At 48.3% G+C, this 17,352-nt stretch overlaps 1 protein-coding gene across 2 annotated transcripts in view; it reads right to left on the bottom strand.

Annotated features, from left to right (window-relative positions):
- Window positions 1–1,794: 1,794 nt before the first annotated feature.
- Window positions 1,795–17,352, bottom strand: part of TXNDC11 (thioredoxin domain containing 11) — a 64,884-nt gene continuing 49,326 nt past the window's right edge. For both annotated transcript variants that reach the window (XM_040635317.1, XM_040635318.1), the window contains 5 exons: window positions 12,991–13,783; window positions 10,324–10,466; window positions 9,889–9,998; window positions 6,478–6,558; window positions 1,795–2,544 (listed from right to left, as the gene is read on the bottom strand). In XM_040635317.1, the coding sequence (XP_040491251.1) occupies window positions 1,902–2,544; window positions 6,478–6,558; window positions 9,889–9,998; window positions 10,324–10,466; window positions 12,991–13,783 (1,770 nt within the window). In that variant the 3' untranslated portion in view covers window positions 1,795–1,901. The remainder of the gene's footprint in view (window positions 2,545–6,477; window positions 6,559–9,888; window positions 9,999–10,323; window positions 10,467–12,990; window positions 13,784–17,352) is intronic.

The following is a 17,352-nucleotide window of genomic DNA, read 5'->3' as shown; positions in this document are numbered from 1 at the left end:
CCCCCCCCCCGCCCCCCAGCATTACTTGGCATAGGCTTCGCTGGAAACACCAGTGCCTGCGGCGGCTACCTTTATCTAAAACCCAGCTGGCCCAGGAAAGAGGAAATTGTGTTTTTTGTTTGTTGTATTTAATACTTTCTGCACTGGAGGGGTGGGGTGCGGGGACTTTGAGGGTCCCCTCCTCCTCCTTTTCACACATTAGTTTCCTTTCTTCTCCAAGCACCACCCACCTGCTGGGTACTGGACTTCACTTTCCCCAGCGGGCCACCGAGGAGAGTCTCCCAACCCTGCTCTAAGAGCCCCGAGTGCATGAGCACCCAGGAGAGCCCCCCCCCCAAGACGATGGCCTGACAGCCCACCCATAGTGGGCCCCAGAGGAGGGCACAGCGGGGAGAGTGAGTTTTAGGTTCAGGATGGGGTTTTGATGAAGATGAGGTGTTGATGGCTCTCGGTTGGGCAACACCCCCACACGCTGCATCTCCCAGGCGTCCCTTGTGTATACCCGCCACCGTAAGCACATTCTCCACTATCGTGATTGAAATGCGGCTTGTGTCGGCATCCTTAGTAATTAACTGGAGGCCAGCCTGGGCTTACCCGCAGAGCACTGGTCAGGCTGACGGCGGCTCCTCTGGCCTCACTCAAGTCTCTAACAAGCATGGTGAATTAATCTACTTTCTGGAACTCCAAGGAGGGAGCTTAGGGAACACTTCATTTTAGCAGCATACCTTTCAATTGGGGGTCAAACATGAAGTATTAGCTTGGGGGCTGGGAGAAGGGTAGCTCGATAGCAGTCTGAGCTGCTGGTAGGAAGGAGATGCCCCAGGGGGCTACTGAGGAGCCCCTGCAAGGCAGCTGGGCTTTAGCACGGGAGAGACATCCCTGGCCCCTAATAGGGGGATGGCCCAGCCTGAGAGGCCAGAGCCCCTCAGAGGCCACGTGGGCCTGAGGGGGCCAGCACTTTCAAAGGCGCCCCATGGAAAATCAGGGAGAAGGCTGGCTTTCTGATGAAGGACCCTTGAGACCAGTGTGAAAGGTGTAGGGGTGTCTGATCCATTCTGCTCGCCTCTCAGAACTTCCAGGCTTTCTACCTCTACTTTCCGCAGCCAGCAGCACACACCCAGGCTGTCTTCTCTTGGGGAACCAGGGACCGCCCCCCGCCCCCGGAGCTGACCCTGAACATGATCCCTTGACTGTCAGACTTGCCCTGACGTTTTAACCGGTGCTGGTGAAGTTCTGGTTTTGAAATGACGAACCTTCACTTTCTCCTGGGTTTCGCTCCTGGAGGTTCCTCATCCCACCTACACCCCGGTTGCCAGGGGCAATGTCTTTGCAGTGGCAATGCCAGGTCAGGGTGGCAGGCACAGGGTCTCTGCGAAGCAAGTGGGAGTGCCTGGAGAGGCAGTGAACCACCACATAATAGCGCTCACTGTTCCTATTTATCAATAGCTACTTTTCTTTAGCGTAGACACCAGAGCCACAGACTCAACATGGCTTAGTTAAGTTATGACCTCTCGTTGAATTCTTTCTGAATAGCCCAACTGTTGTGTTCTGGTCTTCTGATGGGTCAGTCAGGAAATCAGCCTTTCATCCTGCATGGCATCACAGAAGCAACAGTCGGGGAATGGGGAGGGAACTCTTGGACACTGAGCCACTCAAATACGGACTAACTTTTCAGACAAATGTTCAAATGGACTGTGCTCCTGTTTCTGTCTCAAAGCTACCAAGTTTGTGCAATAAGTGGAAGGGATGTCATCCCTGTTCAATAAACGCTGAATGACATTCAACTTGATTTTCTAGACCACTGAGAAAATCTTTATTTACAATAAATTTCAATAAAATTTGCATAAATATATTCCCAATGTACAGTTTTCACCTCTGATTTCTTCATGTCATTTTCCAAGTTAGTCTGTCCTATTCTCATTGCTCCTTTCGGACACCAGCGTGGAGCTGCTGTTGGAAGGCGGAGGGGTGCTGCCAGGTAGCCGGGGGGCACCTGGAGGCTCGGGGGGGTCAGAGCCTGCCTCTTGTGGGGGAGGGAGGTTTTCGGCTCCGTCCTTGCCCTCCAGCTTCCGTTCCATGGTGGCCACCAGGATCTTGAGCCACGTGTTCTCGGTGAGGAGGTTTTCCGAGGCGTCGGCCAGCTCCTGGAGCTTGCGGGCCACGTCCTCCAGCTCGCGGGTCTTCTGCTCGTACAGGGCCTGCAGCTGCTCACTGTGCAGCTGGAGCAGGCCATGCTGCTTCTCCAGGGTCTGCTTCTGCCGGAGCAGCCGGTGCTCGTCCCTGCGCGCGCTGGAGAGCTGCGCCTCCACCTGCACCTGCGCGCGCTGCAGGGTGCTAATTTCTGCCCTCAGCTTCTGGATCTCTCTCTCCAAATGGGAGATGTGGCCCTGCTGGAAGACTGCCTCACTCTGAAGACACTCTTTGGTAGAAGGGTTAGCTAAGTTCTGGGGGGCGGAAGCAGGGTCTGAGTGATGCAAAATGAACCTCAGCAGATTGGGAAGGGTGATGGGAAGGTCTTCGGGGTATTTCACACTACGGTCCTTTCTGGAGAGAAAGGGAAAGGAGTCAAAGGTGAGAGTTCCATCAACAGTCTTAGGCCGAACCACACCGCTACCAAAGGCCGGGCTGCTTACTTCCCACCAAAAGACATTCCGAGGATTTTACTTAGTGAAAGTCAGCAGGGAAAATGTTATCTGGGCAAAAACTTTTCTACAAACTGAGGATGTCCCATGTGCTCATTCTGTAATTAAGGTGGCTTATCTCCAATGTGTGTGTGTTCCTAAGGACAAAGAGCCCAGTTTCTGATAACAACCTTCCAAGACAGACAAGCACTCCCAGGCCCAATCCTCAAGCCAGGGATGATGGAGGGCACCGGCAGCGCGCGGGCAGATGGGCCTCCACGAGCTCTGAGAGGCCCAGTGGCGTGGAAGGAAGGATGTCCGGGGCAGGACGTCACCCGTGTCACTCCGTGGCCGTCAACAGTGTCTGGTGCAATAGGAAAGACTGAACACTCAGCCAGATTTCTTCAGCCAGCATTTATTACACGTTATCCAAGGCAGGAGCTGTTAACTGGGGGCGACTATAACCCCCCAGGGGTATTTGGCAACATCTGGAGACATTTTTATTAATACGATGGAGGAGGTATCACGCAAGCCCTGACCCCCCACAAAAAGACCAACCATGGGACTCCGAGAAATGAAGCCTACCCTGTGCTGAAAGCACAGAATAAGGAAGGAAAGTGACGTATGAAGGGGGTTCCCCCAAAGCTCTGTTGCAAGTCCTGATGTAGAAAATTCCTTTTTAGAAGTTGTCATTTAACTGTCTGATGACCAACATTTCTACCACATACAGGCCCCAGAGCCACGTGCCGGGAAGACTCACAAGACTGGTGCTCATGGTCCTAAGCACCCAGACAGGTGACCCCTCTGCGCCCCTGCACTGCCTCATCTGTAAAAGGGGAAGCAAGCACATCATCGCTCTCACGGGACTGCTGTACGGATGACACAAATTAACCTGAATGCTGAGTGTTAGCCGAAAAACCATCACATTATTCTGTAAAAAACCAACCAAGGAACCATTCATTAAAAGCTTACACACCCTCTCCACACACAAAGCCAGTGGTAAAATATCTAAGAAAAGACAAAAGGTGTTCTATTGATGGATAGCTCTTCCCCAATGAAATAAAAATCACCGGGAAATTAAAATCACACATGCCCTGTTTTATACATTACAGAGACTTTTGGATACATGGAATACCCAAATATTTGAAGTATATAACCACACCCTTCTTTAAAGCATGGTTTTCTTCACACAGAGAAGCTTGCTTTGAGTGGGGGCCTCCTAGCCTTTCAACAGACAACTGAAAACCTCCTGGCCCCTATGACACGCGGGCAAGGAAGAACGAGTGGAGGCCGGCTCTGCCACTGAGCCGTGTGGCGCAAACCTCGTCTCGCAGGGCAGAGGCACTGCATTCCCCAGGAGAGAGCTGCCAAGGTGCCTTACTGTGTGTGGAGGCATTTACAGGACCGAGAGCGACACCTGTCAGCATGCTAAAGTCGAGTCCCGGGAGCAATCTCTGTGAATCTACCAACGGGTGTGCTGAATGGCTTTCCAACTTTCTAGAAGTAGCACAGATGCAAGGTGTGAACAAACCTCCAAAAAGGAATCATTTTGGACTCCGCTCTAAATTCACCAGGAGCGTGTTCACGCCCCTCTAGCACCTAAACGGCTAGATAAACACATGAGGAACAGGGTATAGGCCTCTACTCCAAAAAAGGGGGTAGGAGAGTGAGGACGGGCGGGCTGTGCCGCTGCAGAAGGGAGGCGCTTCTCAGGGCCCAAGCTACAGGAAGCTACCGCACCCGAGATGGCCTCACCCAGGCCGGCCGGAGCACCTGACTTCCACGCCGTCACACACAGCGGTGCAAGCAGAGAGGCTCTAGGATGCCCTGCACAGGAGAGCCGGGCCTGCCAGGGGCAGGAGGCGGCTTCGGCGCACACCATGGGGGAGGACAAGCCGTTTCATGTGGTTTCTCCCTTCCATGACTATAAAATATGTGCTCGCTGGAGACCAGCTGTAAAGCAAACAAGAGGCATTCCCACATCACCTGTAGTCCTCCTCCGAAATAACTGTCAGCATCTTAACATTTCCCCTACTTACTGCACACATTTTAACCTAGTGCATGCGCAAACTTACACTTTACCAAAACCTATCTAGTCTCTTCACTAAAAATAACTATGCAACGTGAAAAAGGCCTTTTTCACTTCCTCTCCTGCGAGCGGTCAACTCCTGCCCTTGGCCCATTCACACCTTCCGAGTGTGCCGAACACTCAGCTTGGACCAGCTGACGAGGAGTTTACTTCATTTCTGACTACTCTTTTATTTTTAGGAAATAAGAAAAATTCCATTCCTGAGCAGTAAGGCTTCAGTTTCCCAAGCTCTTCGTATTAACAAAGAGCTGGACACTCTTCTCATAGTTGGCATTTACCTTCTTGACCTTTCAATGGTGAGGGGCTGCAGGGACCACCACAGTGGTCCAGCCCCACAGTGACCACATCAGGCAGCTTCCTGATGAAAGCTCGGTCCCCCACACAGCCCGACTCAGTCTCCCAAACATGCAATTCTCTGTGTCTCTCTCGGTCTCTCTCAATACATACTCCTGCATTCTAGTTGCTGAGGACGTCTCCATGCAAAGGCACATGCTGGGTGTTATGACTTGACCACTTTCCCAAACTACATTTGAAATTCCAAAACCATGCTTCATTAAACTTCATGCCTGACCACCATCCCACACAAATGAAATTGCTAGTGTTATTGTCCAGGATTCCTGGACTGTGTGGCACTTTAAAAGCTTCTTAGAAGGAAAAAGGTTCATCACGACAGTTAACAGAACAGCATGAGTCACACTCCGTTTTTAGTGCGCGATGTGACAGGACCCTACTACCCTAGGAAGTATTCCAGCAAAAATTCCTTGAGATAAAGAGGAAAAAACAAGGAAATGATTCAATCTCTCGGAAGGAAGCACTCTCCTGGAGAAACAAAGTATGGCAGTGGCTGCAATGAGCAGTAGAAGTGAGTGCAGGAGGTGAGAACAGGAGACATCACATGTATGACTTAGGAACCTCACTAAAATAATCGGGCAAATGCTTCCCCCTGGAAAGACACTGTCAGAGCCGGTGACTGGTCCCTGAGGACCCATTCTTTTATAAACAAAAGGGAATCTTTTTTTTTTTTAAACAGGGACAGAACATCTGGTTCATCAGGCTTTCAGAGCCAAGAGTTAATTTCCCTTTTAGCAAAACATCCGCATCCAACATTTACTAACTGCCAAGCTAGGCCGTCCCCTTTGCTTATGTCCCATCCCTGTCTGCTGGGCTTTCAGGATAGTTGTTGTCATCACTGAACTTGGAGTCTGCTTAGACAAATGTGAAGACATCAAGGTGACAGCCCCAGGGCAGATGGTCACAGAAGTCTGTACACTTGGGGAGAAGGCTCCTTGAATCCCAGGAATGGGGTGCAGTAGGGAGGAGACTCTCCATCTCCAGTTTGCACAAGAGGGACAAGGTGGTCATCAGCAGAACCCAACGGAAAATGACACACATGAAAGTCTGGGGCAGGCAGGGCCTGACATCCGGGGGCTCAACAGAGGAGTGACTGTCCTGCACCACGTGAATGTGGCTCTTTGCTTTCCATCCACTGAACGCTCATGCGGCCAAGAAGGGAAACGAGTTCTGGTAGCCACATTCATGTTCGTGAGCACACACACTCCAAGAGGGGCAAAATTCTTACCAAAGCCACACACCAAAGCCCTTTTACCCTTGGTCCCTAATGGAACATTTTTTGAACAATATATTTTACTCAGAATTGTTTAGTAATAGCTAATGATTTGCATTTCACTTCTGTGAAGTACCTTAAACCCATTTCATTTTCAGCAAAAGAATCCCATCTGCCCAAATATTGAAAAAATTCAGCTTTACCTGTTGCAGGGAAAAAATAAGACGGTGGGAAGACGGTCGACCATAAATTCCCAAGGAAGGTCATTCTGAGACACATCAATCCTGGCAAAGATGAGAAAAAGTAAAAGATCAGCCCGAGGCACTCGAACCTCAAAGAACCCTCTCTGATAACAGAAGAGCCTGGAGCATTTTCTGTGGCCACACTGACCAGCCCCTTGGTGACTACACTACCAATGCAAGCTGGCTGCAAGCCAGGCAAGAAGAACCGGGGCTTGCAGAACATGCAACTTTCCACCTCACTTATGGAGTGGAAGTCACATGTCCTGAGAGTAAAAATGAGCTTTCCAAAAAACAACAACAAACTACCTCACTGACACCTCAGGAGCAGTCCACCCACCTGACAGGGTCTGGTCGAGTACTTTAATCACTGAATCAGCTCTGGAAAAAGAAAATTACTATGCAAAATTTATCAAGCCTCTGAAGACATAAGCAAGCTGGAAAATAAAGATTATACTCTATTTTATATTTGTATTTTGTAAATCTGCACGGAGGCCACAAAACTTGTATTTCCTTAGTAGACTTTACATTAATTTTCTAATACAGAAAATGACACCTGTACTGAATTACCCACCCTGGGCTTTGTCACTGTTGACAGCCAGCACTGAGCTGAGAGTGCAGCAGCCCCCCACCCCAGCCCGCAGGGTTCATTGCTCAGGCAATGAAGAAACAAAAACAACAAAAAAACAACCTAAAAGGAGGGAGCAGACCGTGGAGGGCCACTTGGCCAGGTGGCTCCGATGTCAATCACCACAAACAATGCATACAAAAGATGGCAATTTTTTGAGTCCTCAATTAATGTGACATAAGTTTCCAGAAAATATAATGGGGTGTGAGAGTGAATCAGTCTCATGCATTTGTCTAGAAGAATGACCAAATTACAATGGTTTTAAACAACTGAGCAGAACAGCACTCCTGCCTCGGCCTGGGACAGCCTACTTAAAACATCAGAGTTCCGTTTTTTCGAACACTTTAGTCTATCATCAAATACTTTTCTTCTCCTGAGTTTTACTTAAAAAAAAAAAAAGTAAATTGAAAGAAAACCATTACCATAAACATCCACTCAGAATTTCACTGGGCTAATCAGGAGCTTCTTTCTGGACTTCTCATTTGAGCTTGGTGTATATGCCTACACATTGTGAAAAGCGGTACTCATACATTTCATATGCAATTCTTTTCAATTAATTATATGAAAAGCACTGTTCAAATAAATGGGTCAAAATCCCATCAAACTCCCAGCCACAATTTTCTTAGCTGTTGCTCTCCTGTTGGACGTAAATCGTGCTACAGTGACTAGCTCACACTCCTCTCCAAGTCCTAGTTCCTTAATTCCCCAAAGTGAAATTAACTGGGGCAAAAATGTGTAACTATTTTTGTGCTTTCTTACAAATGCTGCTAACATGCTTTCCCAAAAGGTTACGCCCAATTCATGTGCTGGGTCTGACTGTGCCAACTTCACTTTATCAACACAAGATGCTGTCATTTAAAAGCATCTGTTAGTAAGTGTAAATGATACTTTGTTATTGTTTTAATTTACACTTATTAGACTGTAATCTCCATACTTGCTTATTTATACTCTCCTCCTCCAGGAGAAACCTACTCAAGTCTTTTCTTCACTCAGGAGTCCCTCCCAGCTGTGGCTCACCCTGCCCCCCAGCTGGTTTTTCACTGTGGTAAAATACACATAAAATGTCCCAGCCCGACCATTTCTGAGCATACAGCTCAGCAGTGGTAAGTGCACTCATAATGGGGTGCAGCCATCCCAACCACCCGACTCCACAACTATTTCTTCACCCTGCAAAATGGAGACTCTATCCGTTCAACAGCTTCCCCACACCGCCCCGCATCCAGCATCTTCTTTGTCTCTGTGAATCTGACTCCTCTGTGTGCCTCACATCCCTGCAGTCACATAGTATGTGTCCCTTTTTGGGTTTTTTTGAAGATTTTATTTGTTTATTTGAGAGAGAGAGTGTGTGTGTGAGCGGGGGGGGGCGGGGAGGGGAGGAGGGAGAAGCAGACGCCCCACTGAGCAGGAAGTACTGAGCAGGGTTGGATCCCAGGCCCTGAGATCATGACCTGAGCTGAAGGCAGACACTTGACCCACTGAGCTACCCAGGAACCCTGTGTCCCTTTGTATCTTAGTATTTCATTTAGCACTGAGTCCTCAAGGTTCATCCATGTTGTAGCAGGTGTCAGAATGTCCCTCCTTTTCAAGGCTGACAAACACTCCCTTGTGTGGACAAACTGCATTCTCCTCTCGGCAGTCCCTTAAACCTTTGTTCTTTCTCAGGGTCTGGGGTACGAGCACCTGATTCTGAGTCTTGGTCCCTCACTCACAGGCTGTGTGACTCTGGGCAAGTTACCCACCCTCTCTCTGACTCTGTTTCCCCCGCAGTAAAAAGAGGTCCTAAGATCTGCTTCACTGAGTGTTCCAACAAGGTCAGATAACATGTATATAGAAAAATCTTGTGGCACAGTAAATCCTCAAATTTGGCTCTAATCAGTACTTAAAGCAGATCCAATGGGTGAATTACAGATGCTGTAAAATACAGCTACTGTCCTTTTTTAAAGCCTACTTTCCTCATTTCTCTCACTGCGCCCTTTTCTAGTGGAATCTGTTCATCCTTAACTATTTCTTGTAACTGCTTCACTTTGGAAAGTTTCCATCTCTCGAAGAAACTAGCAAACACAATATTCTATGTTCTGCTATTTTTTCCTTATGATTTAATCTTTTATATTTAATTCTGTCTGGAAGGTTCAAGTCTAAACAACACCCCCTGCCCCAAAACAGCTTAGTACCTTTTCCAAAAACTCTTTGAGGTTTTTTACAAAACAATGATTTAAAAATTGTTTTGATTACTATAAAGGCCATATCTGGTTACCCACAGAATCACAAGACTAGAATACATAGCTATCAACCAATCCTTCCTCTGAATTTTAGGAGTGAAGAGGGGAACTAGACCTGGGGGAGAGATCTGCTCCAGGTCCCAGGGCAGGTTGGCGGCACTTCGGGCACTGGCCCCCTTTCATTGGGCCGAAGCCCCAGCGCCACTGAAGTCCGTGGGCACACTTCCCACGGTATTCCAGAGAGTTGGCCAATCTGGGGATTGTCCTAGCAACCAGGTCAGCACTGCTCCCACACTCACCCTCCCATGAATCCAATCAGGGTTAAACGTACTCGACACCATGGAAGGAACACTCAAAACTCATCAGGAAAACTTTGTTTTCAGTGAGGTTTTGCTCATGGTTTTAAACTGACAAATCGCACCAAATCTAACCCAAGGTTAATGAACAATGGGCAGATTCTTGAAAACCATATGGCTAAGCCTAAGGATGGAAGACACGCAAGGCCCAAAGTGCCACAGGCTCCCTTACCTTGCCACAGTGAATGTATCCGTCGGCAGGAGGCGAGCTAGCTGGATAAAGACATGATTGAGGGATGGACAGAAGCCACACCACTGTGCATAATAAAGCAGCAAAACGTCCTGAGGAAGGGAAGACGGCTGTTACTGGCGCCTAGGAAATGGGCTCACGTCCTCATTGTACTTAGAACCCAGCAGGCATTCAAGAAATGCTGCTTATGCACCAATTACGAAAATTTCATTTTTAGATCTTTCCAATTATGTGCTTTCTTGAAGGACTTTTTGCAGTTAGAAAACCAGCATGTAACTCCTACATGTTGTGCAGAAGACTGCCATGTGATTTACTCTGCACATTACACCCGAGTGCTCCCCCCCGACAACTGCGGCTCTGCGGATTATTTGACTAAGGAGACATGGCGTGATTTCTGCCTCTCTCGTGATTCCATACCTGTTTTTGAAGGACCACTTCCCAAAAGGTATCAGTTGTCACTTCAGTGATTAGATGCTGAGAAGGGAACTGGGCAGAGTCACTTCCAATGAGATGCCTTTTCAAGGGACTGTAGAGAACGCTGAAGTTTTGAATAAAAGACTCTAAAAATAAAGAGAAAATGAGATCAGCTCTTCGCTAAGTACTGGGAGAGTAGCTGGCCTACTTTAAACCCTACATTTAAAAAACTGGGCTGGCTTCACAGGCTGACATTTTTAACACTTCACCTACAGGTAAAACGCTGAACACAGCTGCCCAGCGTGGCACCGGGTGTAGCTTTGGGAGGACTCCCCAGACAGGGATTTAGGGAACAAAATGCCACACAGTGTCAGATGCTCCAGTATTTACAGACCAGGAATTCTCTTTTTTTTTTCCTAACAGCATCAGTCCACAAATAGACACCAGAGACTGCACAGATCATCATACCACAATCTTCAAGCAATTTCAGCCTACGATCCTAAGACCTCTAAACATCACTACAAAAGACAACTGCTACACAGGCTGCTGTGAGCGGACAGGTATCTCATGCTCCTTAATTCAAGGACAGCGAGCTTTGGTTTTTGTTTATTCGAGTTCTTCAAGTTTCCTTCTTGAAAGTTTAGGAAAAATAAACTCAATTATATTTAGTGGGAAAACCTATAAATAAAACCCACAAGCAATCCAAAAACCTAACTTGAACCGACACTTTCCCCTCCCCATAAACTCCACTGTCCTCAGATTGCTTGGTTGTCTGTCTGAAGCAGGACTGAGCTGCTGCGTTCTCCCTTCTTTCTCCTTCCTCTACCTCTCTCCATTTTGAGGTCCTGTGTTCTGCAGAGGGAGGAAGAAGTGAAGGGTGTCGTGTGCATAGTAAAGAGAGGTCATTGTCTGTATCTGAGTTACTTACTTGGCTATGTTTATGAAACATAAAACCAAAGATTCTCTCCTCATGTGAACGAACCCTAAATCCCTAAACTGGCCCAGAGAAGCCGACTGAAGAGTCAACTCTGCAAACCAATCACACACAGGCAATTTTTTCACGAGGACCCTTAAAATGTTATCACCAACTATAGGACAAAGAAAAACAGCTAGATGTATGTTTCAGAGTAGTTACAGAAGACCAAAAGAAATCTGAAGAAGGCTTCTTTCAGATGACCCTTAAGTTCAAATTGAAATTCATTATGAGCTCACTGAATGCATGAACAAAATTATGAAGTCCAATAAACACTCTAAAAACATGGACTTGTTTCACTTTAAGAAAACCTGGGGGAGGGGGCGCCTGGGTGGCTCAGTAGGTTAAGCGTCTGCCTTCTGCCCAGGTCATGATCCCAGGATCCCGGGATCGAGCCTCCAGTTGGGATCCCTGCTCAGCAGGAAGCATGCTTCTCCCTCGCCCCACCGCTCCCCATCTCCCAGCTCGTGCTCTCTTTACCTCTCTAATAAATAAAAAATCTTAAAAAAAAAAAAAAAAAAAAAGGAAGGAAAAGAAAACTTGGTATACCAAAATGTAACTTTAGAAACACAAATCAGGAGCAATTTGTAGTATCAATAGTGAACGCCAATTCATAAAGCGATTGGTCACGGGGTTCCTTTAAACACTCAGGAGCTTCATGTTTATAATATATAATTTGACACAGGAAAAAAAAAAAACATTTACATAAGCATCTCCAAAAGTGTCAAATATCAGAAACAAGCTTCACCTGGGTTTAAAAGAAGGTAGCTAAAAGGACTATTATTTAGGGGGCTTTGAGTTTACTGTTACTTTCATACCCTCAAAAACTTGGAAATAAAGTTTCCCTCCCTACCAAATTCCTCCTGTCTCCATCTGGCAAACACTGACTTTCCCCCTGTTTCCACTGAGGCTGAACTAACACGGCTTTTGAATTCTCACTTCCTTGTGTGGACATCCAGGATGTCAGCAAAGCCCTGGGAACAGGACAGCGTGGGTTAGTTTACTGCTGCTGCCAAGCCCTAAGGGCAAGCTCGCGGATGCTTTTCCATAATGGGGTCCCCCCACCCCCAAAGTGGTTTTTGCTGGTTTGCAACAGGACACTTGTTTATTGCACTTGACGCTTGCTTGTTACAACCTAGGCACGCAAGGTCAGAGCAGCATTTCTCAAGGAGGTATAAACAGCAACAGAACAAATTAGGTCTGGTGGCCTTGGTACTTGGACATCCAAACCTGTGATACAGAAGGGAGAACAGGTGGTTCTATGTTTCACTGCTTCCTGTTTAAGCTCCTTTAGGGTGGCGCTGCCGCGGGGGGTCCCGTTCATCAACCCCCTGGGATGCTCCCAGCACGACAGCTCTCCACCCCACTGCCTTTCGTGTGGCCAGGTGCCCACCCCATGCAGCTCACTCCAACTCAGAAACAGGACAGGCACTGCCAACCTGGAACACTGGACTGCCACCCCTCCCCGAGGGGCTACACGACAACCTTATCTAAAATTTGGAGTTAGAAGTTTCTGTTCCCTTTGATAGAAAATATTAGCTTCTTTTAAAATGATGACCAACTGCAGTCTAAAGATTTCAAGTGAGCTAGAGAACTGACATCCCTTCATGACCAAATGTACTGACATCCCTGGAGAAAAGTTCCCGGTATTAAGCAGTACTTTTTACGTTTGGGGGGAAGGAAACTGCCCACAGTACCTAGGGTGAACTTCATAAGAGCTTGCTTTGGATCCAAGACATAGTGAGACTCTTCTTTCACATCAACAATTGCGGCAAATTCCTTCACCCGAGTGGCGCTCGGAGCCCCCAGCCTCTCTGCATATAACCAAAATAAATTTGAATCCAAAAGGTAGATGTTCAGGGTCTTGTTGGTTCTGCAGCTCAGGCCTGTGAAGTTTGTGCTACTCACGTCCACTTCGGGAAAGAGATACCTGTTCTCCTCAATGTGAGGAACGAAGCCTGGGGGATCGGCCTCACATTTCTTCTCGAGGGAAGAAAACGCAATGGTTGGGGTTTCAAAGACACCTTGTCCAGAATCAATGAAGCCCGTCACGGCCCTGTTTATGGTCCTGCAACATGCAGTGTAGTAGCTGAAGGGGCTGTAGGAACTCAGAAAATTGCTGCATTCTATGCTGCCCGACGCCACATGATAAAAGGTCTGCTCCTTGAGGTAGAAAGAATCCAGAGCTGCCGCCATCTCGAAAAAGCTGCACTGTGGCATGCCGACCGAGCTCGGCCTAACGCCCCCCGCGGTCTGGTTGACACACAGCTCACAGACGTTGTGGGTCCTGGAGACGGAATGCCACTGGGGCAGCACCACGGTGTTACAGCAAGGGGACGCTGTGATCAGCGGCGGCTCCGGCAGCTGCGCGGGGGGCTCAGGCGCCAAAGGCCGGAACACCGGGGCGTCCACTCGCCGCAGGTGCTGAAGGAGCCGCTCCACCACCTGGTCCCCGTGACAGTTGTTGTACTCCAAGGCCACTTCGGTGATCTGAAACACAGGGCGGAGCTCATGACAGGCGTGGTGATGGCGGAGGGAGAGACCCCGCAGCCGTCGGGCCCCGAAAGCATCCTGGTCTGATGCACAAGGAGCCCGGGCCGGCTCTTCCTCTCACGGCGTCAAAGAGGAAACCATTACACCAAAAGTTACTAATGAACAGACTTGGATTATCTTTCAGAACATGTCACTCTACTAACAGTGAGCCAACTGTGTCGAGCAGGAAGGGGTCTTAGAGACAGACTTCTCCATCCACCACATGACAAGAGCCAAGCTTCCCCCACAACATGCCCCAGGCCGAGGGGCCATGGACAGATTTTAAATCTCAACTCCCAGGTGAGTGCATTTGCCTTTAGAGCTTTGCAACTCTTCCCTAAGTACGAAGTCTTCCTTCTCCACCTTCACTGTCTAAAAACATCCCAAACGCCTATGGATCACAGGATTTCATGGCATACCTGTTTCCAAATAAATTCACACCTCACAGGAGGCTACAAATTCAACCTGTTTCAAACCACACTCACCCAGCCTGCCTTCCCCCATAACCTCCTCCTCCCCCTGCACTGCCCTCTCTGGGAAAACAGCATCACAAAATGGGAATGGCGACCCTTTGAACCCCACCTTTCCCTCTGCATCAGCTAGAGCCTCACACCCCACCACCTCTGACTTCAGCAACAAAGCCGCTCCTTCTTTTGCATCCCCAGGGCCATGGCCTGGATTCAGGCCCTCAGTCATCACAGGCCACCACGTGTTCTCCCCTGCCTCACTCGGCCTCCACACTTCCACAATTTTAAAACTACTACCCTAAGCACAGCACTCTTCCACCAAATGACATTCAATGGCTCCCTACTACCTGGAGGAGTAACACGGTCTTAACACGGGTCTGCCCCACATCTGCCTTTCCAGTGTCGCCCCACCCTCTTTAGACCAAGCCTGGCCAGGACCTCCTCCATCTGACAAATCTCAATACTGTCCCCAAGGTCCAGCGGCAGGCTGGCTGCTTCAGTGAAGAAAACACTGCCTCACCCTACCTCACCTGGGAGTTCGGTTCTGCATCTTCGGGGCCCCAAAGCCCTTCCCACAGAGTCTCACAAGTAAGTGTCTGCTGAGGTGCCATCCCTCCCCACAAGCTTAAGGACCCTCATGGGCAAGGACCCTGTCTGATTTCTCCTGTTCTCCCCAGAGCCAGGCACAGAACAAATGCCAAAGATCATATGGTGAATGAATCACATCTCGGGGTAACATACACATTCCCAATTCCCACTTCCTGGGGGAGATTAACCACTCTACCCTCAGATCAGTATTAGCCTGATTAGATTTACATTTCATTCTAAGACTATTTCCAAACTGAGTACCTTTCACTACCCACCCAAGTTCATAAGAAAAACAAGTCATAATAATCCAAAGGCATTTAGTCCATCTACTCCCTAAAACAGAATCATGTGCTAACTTGGAGCAAATCTTGCCAGTCAGTTAAAAGGTGTTAAGTCACTCGCGATTTTGTTTCATTAAAGTGTGTGTGTGTGTGTGTGTGTGTGTCTGTGTGTCTGTGAAGTCACTTAATGAGTACTTATCCAATTTCAAAAAAAATACCCAAATTTTATACATGGTATTTATAGAGAGTGTTAATTCAAGACATATGCATTTCTAAGAAAAATAAACTGAATAGTTCTCGGGCATAAAAAAAGAAAGATCCCTTTAGATGATAAACCAGTGTTTCATTTTTTTCCCCACACAAAAACATCTCAGCCCTTTCTGGACAAGGCTCTGACAGCACATCACACTAATAAGGACAGGCCCATATGACCCACAGGAGCCCAGCTGCCCTCTGGCCCCATCTGGGCACTGCTTTACACCCAAAGACACAAAGGTTACCATTCCCACCCGTGCCCCCTGCACCCCCCCCAAAAATCCCACAGAAATCAAGTACTTACTATAATCTGTTATAAAACGTCCAAGTAGAAGTACACTAAGGACAGCAGGAGTCCTCTCTTCCCTCATCTCCTTCCACAACATTGCTCATAACCAAAGGACCCACGTAAAGGATATGTTTAATTGAAGAAAATATTTTGTATAAAATAATGCTCTTAAAAATGAGGCATTCTCATTTTTCTCCTATAAACTGAACTGGTTTTTACTTTATACTTTCACACACGGGGCAGTTTTGCAAATGCAAGTCCAATTCCATCTTTACATGGGAATCGCTTGAGGTCATACTTAATTTCACATGAACTAATAAGGAAAATCTGGCAAATAACTTCAAATATTTGTGCTGTAAATGCTTTCTTCCATTTTCTTTAATCGGACAAATTTTTAAGTCAGAACCAGACAACCATGACTTTGCTCACGAGGCTCACCCTGGGAATGCCTCAGAGCAGTGCTGGGAAAGCAGAAAATGAGGCACACGGACTTGTTGGCTGCAGGGCGCATCTGTTTTGAGAAGCACACCGAGATGTCCTATGACCTCTCTAGGACTCTCTGCAGAGACGCAGGGGTCAGTGGCCGGACGCCGTGTGCAGGACAGGCTGTGTTCTCCCATGGGGTGGGGGGGTTGTGCATGTGTCAGCAGCTGCTGGTCCTGGAACGGGGCTCACAGTGGAGCCAGCACATGACCGTCCTCTTCTTTACCCCCCACCACACTCCCCACTATGGCTGCCTCAAAACCTGTTGCCTGGCAAGCCCCAATGCTACTACCCTCATGGGACACTGACCTCTCTCCACAATGTAAGCTTCCTCAACTGCCTGCCCAAGTTGGGCCTATAGGTGGTCGTGGGGAAAAGGCTTAAGGCTTAAACTCTCCTGTGGTTGAGGAGCTGATGAGTTTAGAACTCAGCCTGGAAATGTCCAAGTTTGATGTTCACCTGACCCAACCCTGATGGCCTCCTTAACTCTGCTCACACACCCCACTTCCCACCCCCACCAGCACCCAAGTTCCAGACTTGACTACTTCCCACACTCCTGGAACACTGCTGCCTGGAAAACCTGAGTAACAGGAACACACAGCTCTGCTTTGTCACGGGCACTGTGATGGCCATGATTAATCCTGAAGTCCTCAAAGAAGCACCCAACAGCCTCTCCTCTTCAGGCTTCCAAGCTGGGTCTTCTCCAGGCAGCCCCTACAGGGGCCACACAACCTACACTACCTGCTAAGGCTGAACCTGCAGCAACCTCCCCACCACTGTGCCTCTGCTCAGGCTGCGCCTTCCCTTAAGTTTCTCTCAACCCATCCACATCCTGGCCGCCCCAAAGTCTGTCCCCTGCACCTGCCACGCCCACAGCCTCTCCTAACCTCACCCCTGCCCACCCTTGGCTTCCTGGGACAGTGCCCTCTCTTCCAATTCCTCCTGACCCGGGCCTGGCGCTGACCTTCCTCCACCTTGAATTTAAAAAAAGCAAGCTCCTGCGGCCCTCCTGGACCAGCCTCCGAGACCATGAGAGTAAGGCTACGTCTTGTCCATCCTTCTCCCCCACGGCTCCCTAACACAGCGCTCGATAAACATTTGCTAAACTGACGTGAAATGAAGAAGGAAATGTACTGCACAGAACATTTTACTTGGCTAAGTAAT

The sequence above is a fragment of the Ursus maritimus genome, unplaced genomic scaffold (assembly GCF_017311325.1).
Source record: "Ursus maritimus isolate PB19 unplaced genomic scaffold, ASM1731132v1 scaffold_2, whole genome shotgun sequence".
NCBI lineage: Eukaryota > Metazoa > Chordata > Mammalia > Carnivora > Ursidae > Ursus > Ursus maritimus.
This window is presented reverse-complemented; position numbering and strand designations above follow the sequence as displayed.